The sequence below is a fragment of the Bubalus kerabau genome, chromosome 11, assembly GCF_029407905.1.
Source record: "Bubalus kerabau isolate K-KA32 ecotype Philippines breed swamp buffalo chromosome 11, PCC_UOA_SB_1v2, whole genome shotgun sequence".
Classification (NCBI taxonomy): domain Eukaryota; kingdom Metazoa; phylum Chordata; class Mammalia; order Artiodactyla; family Bovidae; genus Bubalus; species Bubalus kerabau.
The window spans coordinates 53,306,914-53,332,618 of record NC_073634.1 but is presented as its reverse complement, the minus strand read 5'-3'; the positions used below and the strand labels follow the sequence as shown (position 1 = coordinate 53,332,618).

At 39.7% G+C, this 25,705-nt stretch overlaps 1 protein-coding gene, 1 non-coding gene and 1 pseudogene across 2 annotated transcripts in view; all 3 read right to left on the bottom strand.

Annotated features, from left to right (window-relative positions):
* SUCLG1 (succinate-CoA ligase GDP/ADP-forming subunit alpha) overlaps positions 1-25,705 on the bottom strand; it is a 36,366-nt gene that overhangs the window by 4,714 nt on the left and 5,947 nt on the right. The window contains exons 2-7 of the mRNA XM_055540373.1: positions 20,963-21,066; positions 16,827-16,943; positions 13,418-13,630; positions 13,218-13,275; positions 5,745-5,828; positions 3,487-3,638 (exon numbers count right to left, since the gene is read on the bottom strand). Of these exons, the coding sequence (XP_055396348.1) occupies positions 3,487-3,638; positions 5,745-5,828; positions 13,218-13,275; positions 13,418-13,630; positions 16,827-16,943; positions 20,963-21,066 (728 nt within the window). The remainder of the gene's footprint in view (positions 1-3,486; positions 3,639-5,744; positions 5,829-13,217; positions 13,276-13,417; positions 13,631-16,826; positions 16,944-20,962; positions 21,067-25,705) is intronic.
* LOC129622683 (ribosomal biogenesis factor-like) lies at positions 6,097-8,311 on the bottom strand (annotated as a pseudogene).
* Positions 11,093-11,164, bottom strand: TRNAC-ACA (transfer RNA cysteine (anticodon ACA)). Its single transcript has one exon. It is a non-coding gene; the product is annotated as a tRNA-Cys (tRNA).

The following is a 25,705-nucleotide window of genomic DNA, read 5'->3' as shown; positions in this document are numbered from 1 at the left end:
CACTGGATCCCTCCGTCCCCATATTCACATAGTGAGAATATTATATTAGAAGGAAACATGATTAGTGTGAACCTAGGATGTCTGACAAATGTATACTCTGTCCTACTGTCAAAGAAGAGTCACTTGAGTTTTTTCTTTTTAAGAACCGAAAAATACAATAGAAAAGACTATGAAGAAATGTAGTGTGAGAACAGGACACAGAAATGTGAAGTGTGAAAGACTAAAAACAAAAAGATGAGTTAGGATGGCACGAGTGGAATCCGAACAGATGCCCAGGACTGTGGCATCGTGTCCCTGAGCCCTGCGACCTGACTCCTGACCCCTGATGGTGTAATGGACAAGTCAGGCACACCTGGAGGGAACCTCAGCTCTGAAGTACATACCATTGGCAAGTTGCCAGTTTCCTTACTCAAAAAAGGACAAAAACATCTACTCAAAGCATCAAGATAAAGGTTAAAAAACATTACTCCTGCAGATAACTACTGTCATTATAATGATGATAATACAGTCCTCGCAGGACAGAAGATTACCCCATTCACTCCGTGTCAGTTACCATGCTAAGCATTTAGTATGTCACCTGCACCGTTCAACCTAGAAGCTTGTACACAGAAGGTCCTCAGTAAAATTTAGCTCCATGAGACCAATCAGTAATAGGAAAACATGGCAAATGAAACAAAATGTTAAGTTTAGCTTTTCCCATCAAGGGATTCGTGTATTCTATACACATTTTAAAATTCACTTTAACATAGTGTGTAGTTGGCCCTCCGTTATCCACGAGGTCTGCACACTGGAGAATTCAACCAACCGCACACGGAAAACGTCTGGTGCTGAAGGGGAGGAACCCCAGAAAGTTTCAAAAAGCAAAATTTAAATCTGCCAAACTAACAACTATGTACACAGCATTTACATTTTATTAGATATTGTAGGTAATCCAGAGATGATTTACGGTATACAGGAGAGTATAAGTAGGTTATATGCAAATTCTACACTGTTTTATATAAGGGACTTGAGCATCCACGGATTTTGGTGTCAGCAGGGGTACTGCCCATGGACACCAAGGGATGACTATGTCATATTAACCTAAGTGGTTTTTTTTTTTTTTTTGTAAAATTAAGTCAGTTTTTAAATTTTAAACTTCACACTCTTTCTAAATTTGAGAGCATATCATTTTACTCCAGTCTCCTACCAATTTACCTACTCTTTCACTTATTCACCATTTATTGCCTCCTAATACGCCAGAGGACTGGGCTGGGCAGCAAGGCCATAGCAGTTGTTTGCTGTCCACAAGAGCAAGAGTCAGGTGTTCAGCATGCCTTGCAGAAGGAACAAGTGAAGGCAAGCAAGGATGAAAACAAGCAGCACATGAGACGGGACATGGGTCTGAAAAGGAGTGTCAGGGTAGTACGTAGGGGGCTGGAAAGCCACGCTAAGTCTGCCCTTTATCCCACATGGATGGCAAACAGCAGGCTGGCCAGGCGGGAGGGAAAGGAGCAGAGATATCAGGAAAAAATATTACTGAGATGGTCCAGGTGAGATAAGATAAGAGACTGAACCGGAGCAGAGGGTCTAATTACAGATGATGATACTTTGAATCTCCACAAACTACTAAGATCTCAAAGACAGATCTCAGTAACTGAGGGGAAGCAAGAGCTGCGATAGAAATAAAAGATGACTTTTATTTCTGCATGAAGTACAACGTTGTTTATACACCGTGAACAGTTACACTTAAGGAATAAGCACAAAGGGTAAATCTGGGAAAAGGATAAAGACGAGAAGGGCCAGCAGGATGAACGGAGGCCACTGCTGGCCTCAGCCAAAGCAGTGCCAGCGTGGAGAGCAGACCCCGCAGCAGCCCACCGAAAGTGCTGACCACATGCCCGGGGCAGCTCTGCACCATGTATCTCCACAGCCCTACGACAGCACCGAGGGAAGCTCTACTGTATCCCTATTTAGCCCGCGAGGAAACTGAGGCACAGTGAAGTTAAGGAACAAGCCCAAGGTCACACAGCTTCTAAGTGGCAGACAAAACCTAATTGCTGAGGATTAGGGAGTGAATAGAATATAAAGAAAGAGACCCAGAGAGTAAAGTAAAAGCATTAGTCGCTCTGTCACGTCCGGCTCTTTGTAACCCCATGGACTGTAGCCCACTAGGCCTCTCTGTCCATGCAATTCTCCAGGCAACAATACTGGAGTGGGTAGCCATTCCTTTCTCCAAGGGATCTTCCCAACCCAGGGATTGAACCCAGGTCTCCTGCACTACAGGCAGATTCTATTCCATCTTAACTACCAGGAAAGTTCACCAGAATAAGAGGAACTCTTAAAATTACCACTGAAGAAAATCACGTAGATTCAAAAGAGCCTTTGAAAATTCCTTCAATTACATATAAATATGGAGAAGGAAATGGCAACCTGCTCCAGTATTCTTGCCTGGAAAACTCCATGGACAAAGGAGCCTGGCTGGGGGGCTACAGTCCATGGGGTTGCAAAGAGTCAGACACAGCTGAGCGACTAAACAACAGCAATGCATAGATATGCATCATTTTGCATAGGCTATTCTGCAGGTGATATCATCTTTTCCTTTAACTCTCCAGTACTCATTATTTTTCTGTGGCATTTAATTTTGACACACGTACTCTCAATCTCTTTCACAAGCATAGACACAAGTTCTCTCTGCCCTCTTGCCCAGCCCCCTGAAGATTCGCCTTCACTCTTCACTCATTCATCAGTGTCACGGACACCCTGGAGGCCATCTGCATGCGCTCCCCAGGCCTTGGCCACAGTAATTCAGAGCACACATGCTCAGTGATGGGGGAGGGGACTGTCGGGCACCAAGCTGCTTCTGTCTTTACTATGCCCCCCGCTCTTTTCCCACCACCCTCCTTCGCCCCAGAAACAGAGCTTAATTCCCTTGAGTTAAATGAAATTATGATACAACACCGCACTATTCTTTTTTGTTTAATTCAAAGAGAGAGGCAACAAGGAAAGCCTTCATAGGACAGTCAATAAAGCTTTTCCACTTGACCTTTGAAGCCAAGTGCTACTCTATGAGGAAAGACTGAAGCTAGAGGGAGACAAAATCCTGGAAAAGGGTATAAAGGACAGGATCACTAGACAGCCAGCCTTGACAAAGAGAAAGAACACACATCCCCTGAGGTCAGGAGAAAGGACATCAATGACAGGTGAAAATGGAAATGCGCAGGTCAAGTGAGAGGCTGATGGCCTGAAAGTTCTGGACCTACCAGGAAGTAAAAGGAGATGCCTGGAGGGAGGATTCATTAGAGAAGCCAAGAACAGGCATCAAGGGAAATGGGGAGGAGAATCAACCCAGAAAGAGTCCTACATTCCCTGAGTGGCTAGTGTTCCAGGCTCAGCTCAATAAGATTTAATTTTACCTTTCATGTTTGCTTAAAAAATTCATCTTTAAACAAAAACAACTTCTAAAGCAAACCAGAGCAGAGTGGTGTATCTTTCCACAGCCAAACTTACTGAATTATGTTGCTTCAAAAATTCTGCAGCATTTTCTTCGGCATTACCACCAATTTCACCAATCAATATGATGCCTTCTGTGGCCGGATCATTCAGAAAGATTTCAAGGCAGTCTGTAAAGTCTGTTCCATTGAAAGGATCGCCTCCAATGCCTGGAAAAGTCAAAGAAATTCAACACCCTCTGAAAATTAAGTCAGGAAATATTGTTTCAACAGGTTTCTTATTTTGCCTATGCCCTTCTTATGAATATTTTTAAATGTGTCATCACTCTTGCATTTAACATTTAAAAAATCATAAAATGCTAGACTTATTTCTGCTTATAATATTACTTGAATGTTAAATGGTGGTTGGGTCTTGTTAGTCACAAAAAGAGCCATCTTTTTCTTTGGCTCCTTATCAAGACTCTTCCCTCCCCCAAAATTACTCCTACATAGCTCTTTAATGAGCATTCTATATAGTTCCCCTAATTAGAAGAACGTGACTTTTGAAAACATATTAGCTTTTTCAGGAATACAGTTACTCTTTAGTAAGTTATAACTTTTAACCACTGACTTCTGGTGAGTAGCTCAGTATCAGTACTTTGTATATAATAGGCAATTAATTCTGAAATTAAAAATAATTATACTACTTAATATTATCATCAAAAAGTTTCCTTTATCATCTCCTAGCACAAAAGGTTAATGAAGTATATATAGTATCTTGATTAGCTCATCTGGCAGGGTGGGTGGGTGTGTGTGAGGGAATGCTATTACCCTCACTGTGGCAATTTGTTGTGATTTGTTATTGTTCACATGAACTGCAAACCTTACTACCATAGTGGACACTTAATGCCATATTAGAAATACCGGATATTTCTTCTACAGCAAAAAAAGAAAAAAAAAAAATTTCTTTGCACTAAGTAACTGTCTGATGAGGGACACTGCAGAGGAACCACTCACAAGTTAAGACACATGTCCCTGCAGTGGGTGGGGTAGGTGTCCTGATCCCTCTTCCCTCTAACCTGGAGTGGGAGATGACAGAGACCACACACAGGGGCTCTACCACAAACACATGGCTTTTTAGCACAAGTACTTAGATCGGATTCAAGTCAAGATTCCCTCCACTGGGGGCCACTTTCTAAATTTTTAAGTTATAAACTTCGGAGAAGGCAATGGCACCCCACTCCAGTACTCTTGCCTGGAAAATCCCATGGATGGAGGAGCCTAGTAGGCTGCAGTCCATGGGGTCGCTGAGGGTTGGACACGACTGAGCGACTTCACTTTCACTTTTCACTTTCATGCATTGGAGAAGGAAATGGCAACACACTCCAGTGCTCTTGCCTGGAAAATCCCAGGGACGGGGGAGCCTGTTGGGCTGCTGTCTATGGGGTGGCACAGAGTCAAACACGACTGAAGTGACTGAGCAGCAATGGCAGCAGCATACTCTCTGTGAGAGGGAAATTACCACTCTCAATTTACAGATTAAAAACAGAGGCTAGAGAAGATGGAACTGGCCACTAGTTAAGTTACCTTGTCTTGAAGACTGTGCTTTTGCACATAGAAAAGCTCATTTAATGTTTAATACTGATTTTATCAATTTGAGTCCATAAAAATACTCCAGGGTTATATTTCATAATTTTATCATCAAAAGCTGCCTTTGAAAAGCTTTTAAAAGATGGTCTAAAAACATGAAGGAATTGTTATAAAAATGAGAAATTTGCCTGGCTTTTGGCAAAAAATATCAAAATTATTTTAAAATGTAAAAACCCTTTTGTAAATGGGAGGCAGTATGATGGGGCAAAGAGAGAGGGTCCAGGGAGCTCAACCCTCCTCTACCCACCAATCAAGTTACCACAGGACTCTGTGCCAGCTCAGCGGTGCCTCACAGGGTTGCCCTTAAAGAGCGAGACAATGATTGGCAAAGAATTCGGTAACTGTGAAGCACTGAATGACAGCTGGCAATGATAACATAATGCCAAGACAGTGACCAAAGTCCTATCCTGAAGGACCACTGCTTCACAACAAGCAAAGTGAGTCCTGTTTTCAGGGACTACACCCCAGGATGTTTGTTCTGAAACATGGGAGTTAAATCCTATACCGTGAATCTAGAAAATGTTAACAGCCAGCTTCATGTATAAGCAAATTAAACTCAAGATCATAACAGCTTTTTCATAAAATGACATCAAAATCTCTCACAAATAGTCAAACCAATAATTATTATTACACATATTCAGTGAAGACACTGAACTCCGATAAAATGAGTTTAGAAAAAGTCCTCACCAACACACAAAGACTGTCCCAATCCAACTTGTGTTGTCTGGTGAACCGCTTCGTAAGTCAGGGTGCCAGATCTAGACACGATACCTTAAAGAAGCAGAACTCAGAAATATTAGAGAGTGCTCATGTGACTCTCATATAGTAAAATAAATCACAAACACATGTATATAAAGAACCCATTCCACAATTTGTCCTCCAAACAAACACCACCATCAGGTCATGGAATAAGGAGAAAAGGCCTAAATTACAGCAGGGAGGTTTTAAAAGTTAGAAAAAGAAAGGATTTTATTAGTTAGGTTTTTTTTAATATATAAAACATTTAATTTATTGTTTTTTTTGATGCATCACCAATGTATTACAACCGAGCCACTAGTTTTGTAGCCTCATCAGCATTAACTGTGGTACATTTTCTTGACACTGCTGAGAAATCAACTGTTTCTTCAGAGGTTCAGTGGAAAGGGTTTTTGGGAAGTTTGCAAGTTCCTTCTGTATCTCTACAAGAGTTTGAGTCACTCTTTTAACTTTTTAATCATTCACAATGTTTATCTTCTTAAGATTAGTGGTAACTGGTTTCACTTTATTTTTGAACCCTAAGTTTTTTTGGCTGGCTACGTGGAATACATTCCTGGACTTCTGCCCTTTTAGTTTGTTCCTGGTGGTTGTCCTTCACTGGGCCTTCAAGACCCTTGTATGGCTTCTCAAGTTCCAGGTGATGCCATCTGCATGCACGAGATCCAGCTAGTTAGGGTTGTTTTATGACTACAAAAGCAGTTTAAGAGATACCTGAAGTCTTCCACAAAAAATGACCTTCTGGTGCAGACAAAGTAAAATGGAACGATACATCTATACAAAGGTCCACATGGAAAAAAAGAAGGCATAAATTTCAAGTATTCAGTTCAGTTCATTTCAGTCGCTCAGTCGTGTCCGACTCTTTGCAACCCCATGAATTGCAGCATGCCAGGCCTCCCTGTCCATCACCAACTCCTGGAGTTCACTCAGACTCATGTCCATTGAGTCAGTGATCCCATCCAGCCATCTCATCCTCTGTTGTCCCCTTCTCCTCCTGCCCCCAATCCCTCCCAGCATCAGGGTCTTTTCCAATGAGTCAACTCTTCGCATGAGGTGGCCAAAGTATTTCAAGTATTAACCTCTGGTTAATAACCCCAGTTTCAGAAAATACATTCATAGTTAGGCTTCCTGTCTCCTGACCACACAGATTCCTCAAGTCAGAAGTCCTGCTTTCCTACATTGATCAGTAGAGCCCACTAATGCTGTTGGAGATTCTGCAGTGATTATCTTTTCTGTTGGACTTGTAACTTCCAGGGGTTAGTAAATGAGACTGTTTTCCCCACCCCTGAGTTTCCATATAGAGCACAGTTCAGGCACAAAAGGAATTCAGTAAATATGTACCGAATAGGTCAAAACTGAAAATTTATGGAGTACAATCACCCTCTTAAACAAAATCTAACTGGTGATAGTTTTAAAACCAATCACTAGTTGGACCCTGTCTCACGACAAATGACAACCAATAACACCATACCCCATGTGTCTCATTCATCAGTTTTTCCCTACTCTAAAGAGCTTCCTGTCTATAACCTCTCTCTTCAACATAGTCCTTCCTTTATGAGACCTTTCATAAATGAGAAGGGTAGGTAGGTAACACCTTTGTACATTTGGTGCATTTAGCTTTTAAATCAAAGACAATAAGTAACTTAGTTGTATTTCTTTGTATGTAATTACCTAGTCTCCTTTACATTTCTACTAGATTCTTATGAAAGAATTATGTTCCTGTTCATGCAACACCCTAGATTACTGGGAAGCAAAACTATTTTATCTATTCTAGCCTTTTGATCATCAGTACAATAATCAGTGAATAGTGGTACTAGGATTTTATCATTCTTTTAAGGGGATTTCATCTAAAATGAAAGTGATATATAATTTATATACATATGAAAATGATATATAATTTATACAAATGCCAAGTACACACATTTAAGGTAATGAAAGCAATGTTTTTAGGATAGATTACTCCTGCCATCCTTGAAGTATATATATAATAAAAGAGACTATCACTTAAAAATATCTACCATAGGGATACTTCTGCTTCCAAAAAGCAGAGGTATTTTCCTGTATTCTTCCTGCTAAATACAAGTAAAATTCCTAGACACTACATATAAAACAAATACAAGAAATCTCTGAAAGTTAGATAGAAGGTAGAGTCCTAGAGACCTTGAGACTTGAGTGAAGTGTTTCCAAGTTTCCTTCTGCCTCATGTGTCCCAGATACAAAGATAAAGAAGTTCACATCCAGAAACACATAAAGGCACAGAACTCCCCACCCAAACAGCAGCTTTCTTTAGCAAAAGAACCAAGAGAAGGACAGTCTAGCAAAACAGAAACTTTCAGACAATAACCACTCCATACCAACTATGCACTACAGAAAAAACTGTGGCTCTACCTCTACTCACATAAGCAAAGGCCAAAAAAGAAACCTAGACTTTACACTTACAAGGCCATAATGAGACACCCCGGCGGCACGCCCACCAGCATGTACACAACCAGGACTTTCATCTACACAAGCTGGTACTGAGTCCCGCCCCACTCCTACGGTGCCAGTGGGAACCAGGTGAAAAGCCTGGATGTCCATCCTCATCTGGCAGCAGTGAGGCCTCTCTCCATTTCCTGGGATCAGAAAAGGCCTAGTGGAGAATCAGGGCTTTTACTACCGCCCAGCAATAACAAGTCCATCCTCACTAGTGTCAGGGGAGACCAAGTAAGGAGCTGCAACTGTTATTGCCGGTGAGTAGGAGCCCACTCACTCTGGCAATAGAAGCAAGAAGGGAACTTGACTTCTACCTCTACCTGGCAGGAACAAGGTACCTCCCCCACATTCCCTGCTGAAGCAGTGTAAATTAAGTCAGCTAAAACAGAAGGTTCACATAAAACCCAGACCTCATAATACAATAGCCCACACTTTCAGGTTTCAACCAAAGATCATCTGACCTACCAAAAATCAGGAAGATCTCAAACTGAATTAAAAAAAAACAAACAAACAAAAAAAAAAAAACAATCAATAGATGCTAATCACAAGATGAGGGGATATTAGAATTATCTGACAATAAATTTGAAGAAGTCATGATAAAAACTTTCAATAATTATGAACATGCTCTAAATAAATCAAAAAATAGAAGCTTTATCAAAGAAATTTGAAGGAAGCCTCACTTAAAAAAGAAAAAGAAGATATAGAGGGACCAAATAAAAATTTTAGAACTGAAAAGTACTATAACCAAAGCTAAAAGCTCAGTGGATGAGTTAAATAGCGTAATGGAGAGCAGAGAGGAAAAAAAATCAGTGAAATGAAAGATAAAACAATGGAAATTACCCCACCTGAATGGCAGAGAGAACAGACTAGGAAAAAACAATGAGTAGAACCTCAGGGACCTATGGAATGGTAACAAAAGATTGAATATTCCTGTATCACAGTCCTGGAAGGAGAGAAAAAAGAACATGGGGCTGAAACAGTGCTTGAAGAAATGTTTTACCAAAATCTACATGTGAGAAGGTGAGCAAACTAAAAAAAGGATAAATCCAAAGAAATTCACACCAAAACTTCTAATATACTTCAGAAAATCAAAGACTCCCCTCAAAAAAAAAAATCTTGAAAGCAGCAAGAGAAAAATAACACCTTCCTATACATGAAAAAACAACTCAAATGATATCAGTTTTCTCATCAGAACCCATGGAATCAAGAAATGGGTCAACATTTTTTAACTGCTAAAAGAACTGTAAACCCTAAATCCTGTACCCAGTGATGTTAGTCTTTATGAATGAAGGGGAAATAAAAACATTTTCAAATAAGGGGAAAGTAAAGAATTTGTTGCCAACAGTTCCACCATCAAAGAATGGCTAATATATTAATAAGGTCTCTAGAAAGAAGAGAAATGATATAAGAAGGAACCCTGGAGACTCAAGAACGAAGAACACAGTAACAAGCAAAACATGGATAGTTAAAAAGACTTTCTCTTGAGTGTCCTAAAAGGAAGAAATAAAACTATCCCTATTTGTAGATAATGTGGGTTGTCTAACATAGAAAATGCTAAGGACTCTACCAAGAAATCCCTAAGGTCTTCAGCAATATGGCAAGATATAAGATAAACAAAAATTAGTTGTATTTCTGAATATTAGCCACAGGCACATGGACACCAGAATTAAAATACAATAAAATTTACAATGGTTTTTTTCAATAAAAAGAAATACTTAGTATAAATCTAACAAAACACACAGTGGACTTTTATGTTAAAAACTGTACAATGTTCATGAAAGAAATCAAAAGCAATCTAAGTAAATGAAGATATACTGCATTCATGGACTGGAATATTCAACAGAGTAAACATGTCTATTCACCTGAGACTGACATACAGATTTAACACAATTTACATAAAAATCCCGGCAATAATTTCTGTAGATACAGACAAGATTACCTTGAAATTATATGAAAAAGTAAACTAGAAAAGCTAAAATAATTTTTAAAAGAGTAAAGTACAAAAAGGCAATCCATTCATTTTTAAGAGTTATTATTTCAGCACAGTATTAAAGTTGTGCAGTACTGATGAAACCCAGAAATAGATCAACACAAATAAGATGTTTACTGACAAAAATACAAAAGCAATTCAATGAAAGAAAGATGATCTTTTTAATAAATGGTGCTGAAGCAACTAAACACAAATAGACAAAAAGAATTTTGATCTAAATCTCATGCCTAGACAAATTATTTGAAATGGACTATGGGATTTAAGTGTAAAACTACAAAACATTCAGGAATTCACTGGCAGTCCAGTGGTTAGGACTCTGCAGTCTCATTGCTGAGGGCCTGGGTTCAATTCTTAGTCAGGGAACTATTAATAAAAACCCACAAGCTGCCATGCAGCACAGGCAAGCAAATAAAAATACATAAAACTATAAAACTTTCAGGAAAAAATAGGTACTTTAGGCGAAGCAAAGAGTTATTAGACTTGAGGTCAAAAGCATATTTCACAAAAGAAAAAAGTCAGTAAGTAAGATTTCATCAAAATGAAAAAACTTTCGCTCTCTGAAAGATCCTGTTAAAAGCATGAAAACACAAGCTACAGATTGGGAGAAAATATTTGCAAGCCACATATCCAACAAAGTACTAGTATCTAGAACATAGAAAGAACTCTCAAAACTCAACAGTAACCAATTAGACCAGGGGCAAAAAAACACAAAGAAACATTTCACTGAAGAAGAGATCGTGAAGTGGCTCAGTCTTGCCTGACTCTTTGCAACCCAGGCAAGAATACTGGAGTGGGTTGCCGTTTCCTTCTCCAGGAGATCTTCCCGACCCAGGGATTGAACCTGGGTCTCCTGCATTGTAGGCAGACACTTTACCATCTGAGCCACCAGGGAAGAAGATATACAGATGACAAACAAATACCCGAAAAAATGTTCCATACCATTAGCCATTAGGGGAATGCACATAAAAACCACCATGAGGTATCACTGAACACTTATCAGAATGGATGACTACAAATGCTGGCACGGATGCAGAAAAACTGGATCACGGGTACACTGGTGATGGAAAGGTAAAACAGTATAGCCACGATGGGTAATAATTTGGCAGTTTCTTAAATAACACACAACTGTTATCCAACCCAGCAATTGCACTCCTGGGCGTTCATCCCAAAGAAATGAAGATTTTTTTGTGTTATATAAAAACTAGTACACAAATGTTTATAACAGACTTACTTTTAACAGCCCCAACCTGGAAACAATCCCAGTATCTTTCAACACGTGATTGGTTCAACAAACATTTGTACCCTAGAATACTACTCAGTGATAAAAAGGAATGAACTACTGATACAATAATCTGAATGAATCTCCAGAGAATTATACCAAGTGTAAATAACCAATCTCCAAAGGCTATATACTATATGCTCTCATTTATATAGCATTCCTGAAATTTTAAAAATTTAGAAAAAAAATAAATAAATAAGAGGATTATTAGTTTCTAAGGATTAAAAAGGGAGTAGGAGTAGGAAGGAAGTGGATGTAGCTATAAAATGTTAAGATGAGGGATTCCTGTAGTGATGGAAAAATTCCTTATGTCTGTCATAATGTCAATACACTAATTGTGACATGGCATTATCGTTTTGCAAGACGTTATCATTGGGGGACAGTGAATAAAGGGTACACAGAGATCTGTCTGTATTATGATTACATGTGAATTTATAATTATCTAAATATAAAAAGTTTAATTAAAATAAAAATTTTAAAAAGATGTAGGAGTCAAGTATGTCACATGAGGTTGAGAGTAAAAATTCTAACATAAATGCAAAAATACTGCATCATTAAATATCAATCTGGAATGTAATCACTTTCTACAATTATACTCAATTAGCTTTAGCTGTTATACAAGTTTAGTTATCATTAACACAAACTGGAAAGCCACTATACTATTGCACTGCTCTTATATTACATGATTCCCATTCAGAAATACCCAAGGGACTGAAAATTCCTTCCTTTTCCTAAACACTTAGCTTAAGGACTGTAAGTTAATGAGGCTTCTGAGAATATTAGTACTGGTATCAAAATAGGAATAGTTAGTACAAAAAAAGTCATCTTTTCTCCATTACCTCCTTGAAAATCTTGTAGTGTCATGTACATCTTTCAGGCGATTTTTTTTAAAGTCCTTTAAGTTAAAGGCAGTCTCCCAGAGGACTTCCTCATCAATGTGTTATGGCCATCTTGAGGACCAAGGTCTAAAGAACTTTCCTAAACTTCTCTTAGTTGTTTTTGAGGTTTATGGGCCCCTCAGAAAGCAGGGTAGTGATCAGAAAGGCAACTCAGCACACAGCCCATTAAGCCTAAGTACGGAGTGACTGGAACATTCACACATTGATAGTGGGAGTTTAGAACACAGTCACTTTGCAGATCTATTTGGTAACTTCTTAAAAAGTTGAACATACTTTGACCCTATGACTTAGCAATTCTACCTGTAGGCATTTTACCCAAAAGAAAGGAAAACATACCCACAAAAAGGCCTGTACACAAAAGTTTACTTTAACCTTATTCATAATGACTCAAACCTGGAAATAACAGAAGTGTTCATCAATGGGAGAATGGACAAATAAATTGTGATATAATCACTCAATAAAATATTACTAAGTGATAGAATTATGGATACATGCAAATACATGGAAGAATCCATAGTGTGCCTGAGAAGGAAAAGCATCTTTTAAAAAAACCCAAAAATATCTTGATTCTTGATTCTGTAGAGTTAGTGTTCCTCAAACATTAATTCAGGACACAGAATCAATTCACTATAAAACTTTCAAGGTAAACTCTCTTAAAGTTGAATGAATTAAAGTGAATTTGATTTGTACCATCAAATCTCTTTGGGAAGTTTTGCGCATAGGGGCAAGAAATTTTGTTTTCTAATCTATAAGAAATACATACTCACCGACTCTTCCTTTCTTGTGAATATGGCCAGGCATGATGCCAATTTTGCATTCTCCAGGCTAAAGGAAAGTAATTCACAGCATCAGAAAAGTGAAAAAAAATATTAACTCCAAGATCATACACACAAATATACTTGGACTGACTCAAAGTTAGTTAGGCTTCAGAGGCTAAAATCGGGCTCGTTTCGTTTTGTACACTCACATTGATGACTCCAGGGCAGTTCGGCCCGACCAGCCTGGTCTTTCCCTGGCGCAGCAGTTTGTGCTTGACCCGCACCATGTCCTGCTGTGGGATACCTTCGGTGATGCACACGACCAGGGGCACTTCCGCCTCGATAGCTTCATCAATGGCAGCAGCAGCAAAGGGAGGAGGGACATAAATGACAGATGCTGTCGCCCCAGTCTGTTCTTTGGCCTGAAACATTAATACAAAGCACTTTACTATAGGTTCAGTCAGACACTTTGTAAAACAAACTCAATACCATGGTTTTAATGATATCATGGGATCAGGAAAGGACATCACCAGGAGACACTCAATGTCTTCATTCTTCCCATTAACTAGTTCACTCTGCTGTCAGAAAACAGCAGAATTAAGTGTGGCCTCCTCTCCGCCCCAATGGGACACCCCTCGAAACTGGAAGGTTCTGTGACCTCCCCTTCCTTCAGGCGATGTGGCAGCATGTCAGCACACACGAAAGCACTGACTGGTGTTTAGGTCCCCTCATTCCTGGGCCACGTTTATTTCTGTTCTTCTGCAAGGCACTTACCACCCATTCAGTACGAAAGGCCCTGCATCTCCTCAGGAGAAAAGGACTAGTGAGCCCCAAACCTCAGAACTCAGCTCTCAAACATGTTTTTAAAAATATTATCAAACCATGGAACCTCTATGGTGGCCCAATAGTTAAGAATCTGCCTTCCAATGCAGGGGACTCGGGTTCAATCTCACGGGGCTAGAACTAAGCCCATGTGCCGCAACCTCTGAGCCCAGGCACCAAAACCACGGAGTCCGCAGGCTGCGACTAAGACCCAATGCAGCCAAAACAGATAAAATTTTTTAATTTAAAAAAATAAAAATAGATCAAAGAATAAATATTATCGAGAGGAAGCAAAATGAAGTGGTTTTATTCCTAGCTGCTAATTTTTACTCTAATGCATGCTGACTAGAAATGAACTAAAATACACATGCATAAATAGCCACAGAACAAGAATCGGTCATATAAGGTTAAGAGTCTATGCTACATCGCCCCTCACAATGCAAGGCACTTAAAGATCACCAATGTGACCACTGTTCTCTCTGTGATCTTCTATATATTTTATACATGTATCAGTACAGATGTAGCCTTCCACCCACTTGCACATGTGGCCATGACTCTTCTATAATGGAAGCTCCTTGAAGACAGAGACGGTCAGTGTCTCTGACTCTCCAAGAGAGGCAGCACGTATTCTGTGAGAGGCCCTGAGAAAGACTATGTAACCCTGCCTGCATACTACCCCATCTACAAATCAAGATGTAGAGGCCAAGAAATATTAAATAACTTGCATGAGGTCACAGAGCTCGGAAGCGGCAGAGCCAAGATTCAAACCTAAGTATATCTGATCCCACAGCGTCAGTTCTTTTCAGCTACAGCAGGCTACCTCCCTATAAATGTCAAAATGTAGCTTAATTAAGATATATATCAAAACATTTTAAAAGGCTATGCCATGAGATTTTAAATGGATACAAATACCAAGTTACACAAAGTACAGGTACAGCTGGAAGGCTATGCCATGAGATTTTAAATGGATACAAATACCAAGTAACAGAAAGTACAGGTACAGCCGGAAGGGGCAGAAGTAAAAGATGGTGTGTTTGAGAATCATCCCAAACTAACTGCCCATGTTCCCAGAGGCTGAGGAGCTTTCTCTACTGCGTCCCTAATAAAGAGAAGTGTCTTGACAGGGACAGATGAACAAGTCAATGGATGTTGACTTGCTAAGGGTTAAAAATAATTGAAATCACTGTTTTTAAAAACTATGTTCAAGGTGATAACAGGGAAGTGGGGACCAAAGGAAAAAACTAGGTTGGAACCAACAGAAATGAGACCATAGATGTGCAGGTATTTTATGGAAAATATATCCCATGGGTTCCTACCTCTTAAGGATACAAAGACTTTGAGAAGCTGGACTATGACCACAGAATCTGCGTCGGCAAGTAATACTACATGAAAGGTAACCATTGCACTCACTCAGAAATCTCTTTGTAAGAGCAGAACAGGTGAGAAATAAACAGCATCTGTCAAAGAACTTACATTATCTTCCAAAAGCCATATCTATTTGTATCAAAATGAATAATAAATGAACTGCTAGGAACAAAAACTTTTTTTTTAAAGGAAAGCAAAAAAAAAGGCTCATGACAAAAGTCAAATTTAACTAGGAAGTTTTAAAAAATGCAAAGCAAAACTTTAAATGATTATTCTACAGAATGTATGAATTTTTTACTCTCTAAAATATGATACACTCAAAACACACATACAGATATATATAATATACCCTATTTTCAAGTTTAAAGTAAAATGAAAATTCCAAATTTGAATATTTGTTTTATCCTTTATCTTGATTTACATTAAGAATTCAAATTACTTCAATTTGAAGTTAGTATTCCAAAAAGAGAGTAAATCTATAAATTTGTACTTTAAAAAAATGAAATTCTTTAAAACATGCCTTAAAAATATATTTAAGAAGAGGGGGAGTGCTACATTTTTATTTTTTAACCTCAATACATCAATCCCAAGTACTAAGTTTATTTCTTTGATTTTTTAAAAATTAAATAGCCAAGAATATATACTGTGGCTTCTTTCATAATACTATTATTTTTGTATATATTCATGTAAGTGTAAAAAGAGAATGAAAGAGGATACACTGAGGTGAAATAAGTTCTCTATGAAAGCAAAATCCAAGAAGTGGAAAACACCATATAAAACTTAACTGTACATACCTTCATATCATCTGACTTTGTACCATAGGCACGTATTAGCCTTGTAACAAAGTTTAGCTTAAGTCATTTTAAAAGTATTGAGAAATCAGCAAGCTGAGGAAGAGACCAGGCCTCTGTGAGTTGCCCGTTGGACTCTAATCCACACAGGAATACCACCCACTACTAGTTACTCTGAGCCAGGCTAAGTCTGCCACTGATCAGCTGTGAGACTATCTACAGGACCCTCAACCTCTGTACCTGTCGTATCCTTGTCTTTAAAATAGGGATGATAACAGCCCCTACCTGGGGGCTTGTGGTGAGGCTTGAATGAGGCCATGAAGATGAAGCACCTGGCACAGCTCCCACTAACACTGAGCGACAGGGTCGAGCGTGGATGCTGACACGCGCTCTTCTAACAGCCCAGAAGAAGAAATGGCAGAAGCCAAGCCACAGCACTTCTTCCCTGAAGAACTGATGTACGCCTATAAGCAAAAGTGACCCAGGCTGCGGAGAGAACATCCTGAGCCTACGTGACTAAAGTGAACCCACTCGTTTTTACCACGGTTCAAATTTCTCTAGGTTACTGGAATTTGAGCCAAGGTGTGCTAACTCTTCCCTTGGTTTTTTCTTCTTGCCAAACTCAGGTACCATTAATTACCTCCTTCACGGTGTTAAAGACCGGTAAGCCCAGGTGCGTCTTGCCTCCTTTCCCTGGAGTGGTTCCTCCAACTAGTTTGGTGCCATATTCCAGTGCCTGCTGGCTATGAAAGGTGCCCTGAGAAGGAAAAGCACAAGACTAGTGAGAAAAGGCTGGCTAGGGAGCCTAAAGACAATCTTCAGCAACTTGGAAAAGAAAAACAAATATGTTAAGTATCTGTCGTTTGTTGTTGTTCAGTCAGTCACTAAGTCGTGTCCAACTCTTTTGCAACCCCATGGACTGTAGCACACCAGGCTCCTCTGTCCATGGAATTTCCCAGGCAAGAATACTGGAGTGGGGTATCATCCCCTTCTCCAGGGATCTTCACAATCCAGGGATCAAACCCACGTCTCCTGCATGGGGAAGATTCTTTACCACTGAGCCACAGGGTAGGAATGCCGTATTTCCAAGCATCCTCATCAACTTTCTGAACACAGCTTTCAACCTTGAAGCAAAACAGGTCTCTGCAGAGCCAAAATCACTGTTCTGTGTGTGTGTGTGTGTGTTTTATAGGAGGTCTCTTTTCAATCTGTTTTCAAATTTAGCTGGTGATCAGAAACTCCCTGGTGTTGATCGGAAAAGAACACCTCCTTCTCACTGTTCCTCAATCCCTGATGTCCTCACATCCCTCTTCTACTCACCACTCCTTAAAGGCAGTGATTTCTATCTACTTTGTTCACTGAGAGATGGCACCCAAAGCAGTTACATACAGTAGGCACTCAGTAAGCAGTTGTTGAAAACCGAATGGATCTTCGCGGCCATTCTATGAGGACCAAAAATTGCTGACTCAACTACTCAAGTTCTGTTACAAGCATAAAAATTGGGGCTTTAAGAGACCCTTCAGAAATTTCCTGATTTCAAAGTCTTCATTCTTCAAAACAGGAAACCTAATCCCAAGCACATTAACTGACTTATCTAAAAGTCGATGACAGAGTTTTGTAAAGTACCACAGGCCAGTGCTCTTGTTAAAGCAGTACCATTCAAAGTGTTATCTGTAGACTCTTATGGGCGTGCAGTGAGGTAAATGCAAAAAGAGGGGGAAATAATGACAAAAAAGAAGAAAGAAAAAAACGAGAAAAATCTAATAAAAAAATAAGTGAAAATGTCTGCAAATTTTTATAGCAATACGACATTGCTATGACTTACTGTATTTTGTAAAAAGTACTGCTCTGCAATAAGGTTGAAATAAAAACACACACCCAAACTGGGCCCTCACTCCAGACAGTTAAAGAAGCACTGTGCTAGAATACTACCTGCTAAATAAATTTAAATAGTCACACTTTTTATAGTCCTAATGTAGCGCTGAACAGGGATGACATTTCCTATTAATGTCCTTGTTTCTGTTAGTTTTCTCATTATCACCATCCAGTGTATGGTTAAAATAAGAATAGTTTTAGTGGCTCATAACAGCCAGTACAAGAAATATCACCCCTTGGGAAAACGGCATTGTTGGAATCTGCTCTGAAATATAAATATTCTTCATTCATATGTGCAATAATGTGCACAGTGGGAAAAAAAAGAACTAATGAGACAAGATTTACATTTTCTATGGAGATAAACTCTAAATTTCAGACTTCATCATTCTCTAGAAGCAGAAACTTAACCAACAAATAAACAATTAAGGCTCCCAGTGAATGAGAAACAATGTATTTGCTGGTAACTAAGACACTGAAACCAACCTTGGATCTCAATATTTAGGCAAATCATCATCTAATTTAAGAAGCAGAGACAGTTACAAACAGTGCTTACAGCACAGACAATGGTTCTTTAAAAAAGGGCAGACGTTAAAATGTCATGTGCTCTGTTTAGTCGCTCAGCCTTGTCTGACTCTTTCTTTGCAACTTGCAACACCATGGACTGTAGCCCACTAGGCTCCCCTGTCCATGGGGAGTCTCCCAGCAAGAATACTGGAGATGGTTGCCATGCCCTCCTCCAGGTAAAATGTCAGAGTTATATAAAGCTTAGCAAATAGAAAAACAACATTCTATATAATTAATTTATGTGTGGAATTTGGGTTAATCAAACATTTAATTATATGCTAATAAAATTAATACATACCCCAAAAGGGACTGAATATGATTTTAATTGGCAGAAGAATGATAAATTGTACTTCATGAGCATGAAGCATCAACTTTCTTTAGAAGGTATGTATTGGAAGTGGTATTCATAAAATATATGGCTCGCAGAATAAGTAAACCAATTTTATCTATAAACAAAATTTCAAGGTTTTAGTTGTTTCTTTCTTCGTTGGCAGTGGCTATTTTTTAAAAATAGTAGAAGAATGGGAGAAAAAGAAGAACGGTCCACTGAAATTCACATTTCTGTGTCCAGAAAAGTCAAAAAGCAGAATGACATTTCACATGAAACAACTTCTAATCAAAATTCATTTTTCAAAAAAAAAAGAGATAAGTTTAAAGCAATTCTTAAGTACTTAAAAAAAAAGTTATAGAAGTTTGGATATTTGAGTATCCTCCTCTAGATCAGGAGTTGGTAAAGTATAGCCTGAGGGATCTGGCCAGCCACTGGTTTCGTGAATTAAGCTTCCCTGGCATGCAACCATGTCCACTCACTGACGTATTACCTGTGGCTGGTTTTGCTGTTCCAATGCTATGGAGTAGTTGTAACAGAGACTGCATGGCCTACTAAGCCTAAAATGTTTACAATCTGGTCTTTACAGAATAAACTTGTCAATGCTAGATCACCAAAATATTGCAGAATGAATATTATAGTTCTTTTAATCACAGAAAAATCATTAACTTTAAATTACACAAAAATCATTCATCACTTTTATTCTGCCATGTCTCCCTTAATAACCAAGGAAGGGACAGTTTGGGTTAAGGTTAGGGATTATCTTCTAATAAATTTGGTAGCATTCCTTCATATTTAAAAAAAAAATCTGTGCATCTACTATAGTAGAACTATAAATGTGTACAAATGTTTTAAAGGGCAACTTGGTAGCAGCTGCTAAAATTTTAAATACACAGAACCTTTGACACCCAATTTTACTTTCAGGAATTTATTTAACAGACATATATGTATGATATATATTATATACTGTATAATATGTTTTAAATACACACACACACACACACACACACACACACACATAAATGGAGAAGGCAATGGCACCCCACTCCAGTACTCTTGCCTGGAGAATCCCATGGACGGAGGAGCTTGGTAGGCTGCAGTCCATGGGGTCGCTAAGAGTTGGACACGACTGAGCAACTTCACTTTCACTTTTCACTTTCATGCATTGCAGAAGGAAATGGCACCCCACTCCAGTGTTCTTGCCTGGAGAATCCCAGGGACGGGGGAGCCTGGTGGGCTGCCGTTTATGGGGTCGCACAGAGTCGGACACGACTGAAGCGACTTAGCAGCAGCAACATACACATAAACACAGAGAAAGAGAGCACATCCTATAAACTTTGTAGAACGCCTATTATGTAAGTGTTTTGTATGAGTAAGGAAAGTATCTAGAAGGACATACTTCCAGGGGAGTAAAATGGCAGGAAGGAGAGAAAGGAGATTCTTAGGTCGCACTTTACTATGGAATCACATCACAGATATATTCAAACTTATGCAAATTCTATGCTGTATGCAGAGGATAGGGAGGCAGCAAGGCCTAAACACAAGCCCTCTACCTTGTTGTTGTTGTTCAGTCGCTAAGTCATGTCTGACTCTTTGTGACCCCGTGGACTACAGCATGCCTGGCTTCCCTGTCCTCCACTATCTCCCAGAGTTTGCTCAAGTTCATGTCCACCTACCTTACTGAGTGCTTAATTAAAGAAACAGTGACCTGTTCCAATGCTGGAGAAAAATCAGTTGTGTTATACTTGCTGAAAGGAAACATGTGGGTTTCCAACAAAATACTATACTCCTAGGGAGGGATTTTCGAGGTAACAAATATAATTTTTACTTGACTATAGCATTTAACCCCCTCCTGAGATACAACCCCACTGCTGTAGTGTACCCCTTTCTGCTACAAACATGTGTTATGACTTTTGTGATATTAAAAAAAAACCCCAAAACGGACAATACTTCAATGTTTTTGTATCTCTAATATACATTTAAAAAAACAAAAATCTTGATAAACATACCTGCTTACCAGTGAAACCCTGGCAAATAATCTTCGTATTTCTATCAACATAGAGATGCTTCCTGGAAGTTGTATAAGAGCAATGCCGAATTCCATTCTGTTGCACTAAAAAGTAAAGAAAATATGACACATTACAATTTTTTCCAAACTTTTGGACTACGGACTTAACCTAGTGACACAAAAAAAATCCTCTAAAGAGGAAGCTATCACGTGGTGGCGGCAGCTTTCAATGTCACTTTTTAAATAAGACATATAAAATATAAAAACTGATTAAAGAAACAAAAAAGGGACACTGTTCTGTTCTTCAGAATCCCCTTTCTACTGAGAACCCCAATCTTGTAGCTTTTTCTGAATGAAGAAAGGAGAGGTTAAGTTTATAATTTTTATTCCTCAGAAAGAAATCTGGTGCTCAGATAAATAGCTCAAATTAAAAATGAGGTATCACTCTAATACTCTTTACTAAACAGCCATATGCTTTCCCTATTTGACCCACCATCTTCAAGCCCAACATCTCTAAACAAAAGATGAGCTAACAGGCCAGCTTTGTCAGAACTACTAAGAACTACTCTGCAACTCATTCCCTGGTAATAATATTAACATTCAATGTTAAGTCATAGAATAAGGGCTTCCCTTGTGGCTCAGCTGGTAAAGAAACCGCCTGCAATGCAGGAGACCTGGGTTCGATCCCTGGGTTGGGAAGAACCTTGGAGAAGGGAAAGGCTATCCACTCCAGTATCCTAGCCTGGAGAATTCCATGGACTGTATAGTACATGGGGTCGCAAAGAGTAGGACACGATTGAGCGACTTTCACTTCCATAGAATAAAACGTGTCTAAAACATAATCCAAAAATTACTTAAATTTGGTCTCTTCTGATGTAAGATTCAAGACCTCACATCTAAAAGAAATTGGGAAAATAAAATAAATAGGAAAAGGAGATGAGGGAGAAACATGTAAAAAACACCTGAGTTATTTTCACCTGAGTTAATTACACCTCAGTGAAACTGAGAAACCTAAGTAGCTCCCAGAGCCAGCTCCCTGTATTTCAAAAATCAGCAGGAAGCAGAGCACAGACGAATTAAAAATTGTGGGCTATATCTTCTAAATCCCCACCAGAGCCCCAAAATGCTGTCTCCGTGGTCCACCCTGGCCCTTTTGAATTGCTAGCACCTACCACTGAGGTAACCCATGAAAGTCAGGTCTAGAAAAGGACATCTATCTCATAATAAATTTGTCCAGAGTCCACTCAATGCTTTTTGTCCTGAATCACAGCTCATATCCTCCTAAGCCCTCAGACCTCAGATTCCACAACTGATCTGCCTCTGGCCCTTTGAGCACCCCTTGATTCATCTTCACTGACCTCACATGTAGCCCACCAGGCTCCTCTGTCTGAGGGATTTCCCAGGCAAGAATACTGGAGTGGGTTACCATGCCCTCCTCCAGAGGATCTTCCTGACCCAGGGATCAAACCTGTGTCTCTGCATCAGCAGGCAGACTCTTTACCACTGAGCCAACTGGGAAGCCCATACTGACCTCAGCTTCCAACAACTTTGAATTTTGGAGTCCCCTGTATCTCGAGAGAAGAGAGAGGCCTGGAATTCACCCTGACCAACCCGGAGAGAAGTATTCTGTGTGCACACAGATGAGCTGCATTCTTGGACTAGACTATGCTGAACAAGGGGCCCCGAGGGAGCGCTGAGGGTCAGTCCTGGCCCAGTGAGCACAGCTAAGCACCTGAACCCGGGACAGTGAACAGAACTGTGGCCTGAGAGCCCACCCTCACCAGTGATTGCCCTTGGTTCCCCATTGTCCCAGCTGGAGACGCAGAACCACAAAACTTGTAGAACAGCTTTCCTCCCCTCTGCTATGCCTGGCAGAACTTGCCCAACAGTCCCTCCCACTGCTGGAATATTCAACACACAGCCCATCTGTCACTTTTCAGTGAGGAAAGGTACAAAATCTGATTCCAAGAGCAAATAAGATGAGGATATCTGGAGCCCACACTTGCTTTCTGAAGGTACAGTTTTGTCCTCCACAAGTACTCTTACACTCCACCTTAACAAAGGCAGTTCACTTCTCCTTCCATGGGGCAGGAGTGGCCCTGTCACCTTGAGAAAGAACAGGTCGGCCTACATTTGTAAAGCACGGCTTCAATATCAGTACAACTCTGATCATTACCCTCTCCTACTTTTTCTTCTATTCCAAATCTCTAAGATCAGCTTTATGGAGCCCAAGAATTCACATCACCAGATCTCTGGTGCTTATAAAAACTACATCTGCAAGTGTGATGAACAGCAGCTCACCTCCCAGATAACCTCGGAGCCATTTAGTATTGCTCAGACTATGTGATGACCCTATCATTCTACAGCATCTAGAGAAGTGGATCTTGGGCGATCTGTCATGTACATGTGGGTACATGAACTCTCCCCTTCCACTGTATGAGCTGATACCAAGGCTGCAGGTAAGCTGGAACCAACAGACTATCGTCACCTTTGAGCCAACCCCAAAATACATGTTCAAAGATGAGGAAATGAAATTCTGACCACAATCTGCCCCAACAAGAAACCTGTACAATGCCAAACAAGGTATCACTCATACTGAAATGAGAGGAAGTGAGAATAATCAAGCATTTATGAAACTCAAAGGAAAACCTTGTGTTGCCCAACAAGCCATGATGTTCCATAATCATTAGAAACGCCTTTTTAATTTGAGAAAACAGAAGACGAATCTGCGCCCTTCGCTGGCCCTTTACACCAGTCGCACTCACTCAACTGCCACAGTTGTAAGGAGGACCCCAGACTTCCGCCACCCCAAGCCACCATGACACAGGTAAAGACAGGCGGCTCTATTCAAGGCAGAATCATAATCAAATCAATGATAAATCTTACCACTGGTGACATCAGAGAATCAAGGAAATTCTTCTGCTTTTGCCATTGGTTTGCATTCAGATGGAAATAATGCAAATAATGCAAAATATACTTATATTCCTAGTAAATCTCAGCAAATTTTAAGTTGCATACATCATTTTCCTTGGAGAAGGAAACTTGGAGAACCCACTCCAGCATTCTTACCTGGGAAATCCCATGGACAGATGATCCTGGCAGGCTACAGTCCATGGGATCGCAAAAGAGTCAGACATGACTTAGGGACTGAACAACAACAATGTCATTTTCCTAATTCTTCCCCACCATAGACAATCCAAGCTCAGAATCACAGGCTGCAGACTCCCCAAGGAAAGCAGCTTCTCCTTTTCCTCACCCCTACTATACCTCTTCACCTTTCCTCCCAACAATTCCACAGTTGTCTAATTTGGACTGGTAGAGAGTGCAAGCCACTAGCTGCTAGAAACATTAAACCTGTCAGACTGGTCATTTTCTTTCCCTACTTGATTTCTTCTCCATCCAAATTCTCAATCAAATGTCCTAAATAATGACTTTTTTTTTTTTTAAGTTTATTCTATTCTGCTGTCTTCAATGGTCTGTCCATTGCTTCAAGAGGCCTAATCATATTTTGGTTTTTAAATACAAACCTGATCTCTATAATAGAGTACCCTATATCCTAAAAATAAATCTAGAACATAGGGCATACTTTAGTCAAACCATCTGATGAGTATTTCTCACCTTTCAACGAGTCAATGTACTCATTCTCCTGAGAATTTCACATGCATTGATTCATGTAAGTTCATATTTAAATAAAATGTTCTGAGGTGAGGAATCTGAATTTTCACATGACACTTGTGACTTGTGAATACAATGGGGTGTTTGGAGGGGATCTGAGATTAAGAAGAATGGAAACGAAATACTTTCATGTGGTGTCTAATTATAAGCACCACACCTGCAGGCTAAAGGGTGCACACATCTTGTTACTTTCTTTACTGAATTATTTCTGAGCAAAATTATATCTGGCTACATTTCTTTTGAGGCTTCCCAGGTAGCACAGTGGTAAAGAATCCGCCTGCCAATACAGGAGAAACAGGAGATGCGTGTTCAAATTCTGAGTCAGGAAGAGCCCCTGGAGTAGGAAATGGCAACCCACTCCAGTATTCTTGCCTGGAAAACTCCATAGACAGAGGAGCCTGACAGGCTACAATCCTTGGATCGCAAAGAGTCAGACACGCCTGAGTCGGACAGGACTGAGTGACTGAGCACACGCACAAGTTTCTTTTAGTATCATCTAAATATCTTCAGAACTTCTAACTGTAAATTCCATGAGTATAAGGACCATGTCTTGTACCTGGCATCTCCCATGGCATATGGTACAGGGCTGTACAAAGCACATGTACAGGAAATGTTTGAATTTCGGGACAAGAGATGGGATCTATGAAAAGAAACACATATAGAACTAAATATCAAAAGTTCCATCTCTTTTTGTGTGAACTAGAAAAATGGAAATCCATTACCAGGAAAAGAGGCGGAAAAAATCCAAATCTGTTTCTGTACATGCACTGGTTTCCCAATAATTTGTATAAAAAATCCAGTCCTAAATACTACTAGCAGTCCTCAATGCTGCTACAATCTAGTACAAATTCCATGCTAACCAGTTTTGTTTTGTTTTGAACAAATGAAATCCAGGAAGCAGTAATGTAATACAAATTGACTATTCCACTACAGGAGAAAAGAAAAACCTAAAGCAAAACATAGCACGGGCAGAGTTAAAGGCAATGACCCACCAGGAGAGTCGTTTCATAACATGCGACAGGCAAGGAGGAAGATCATAGCAACCTGAGCAACCCAGGGGCCAACAGGA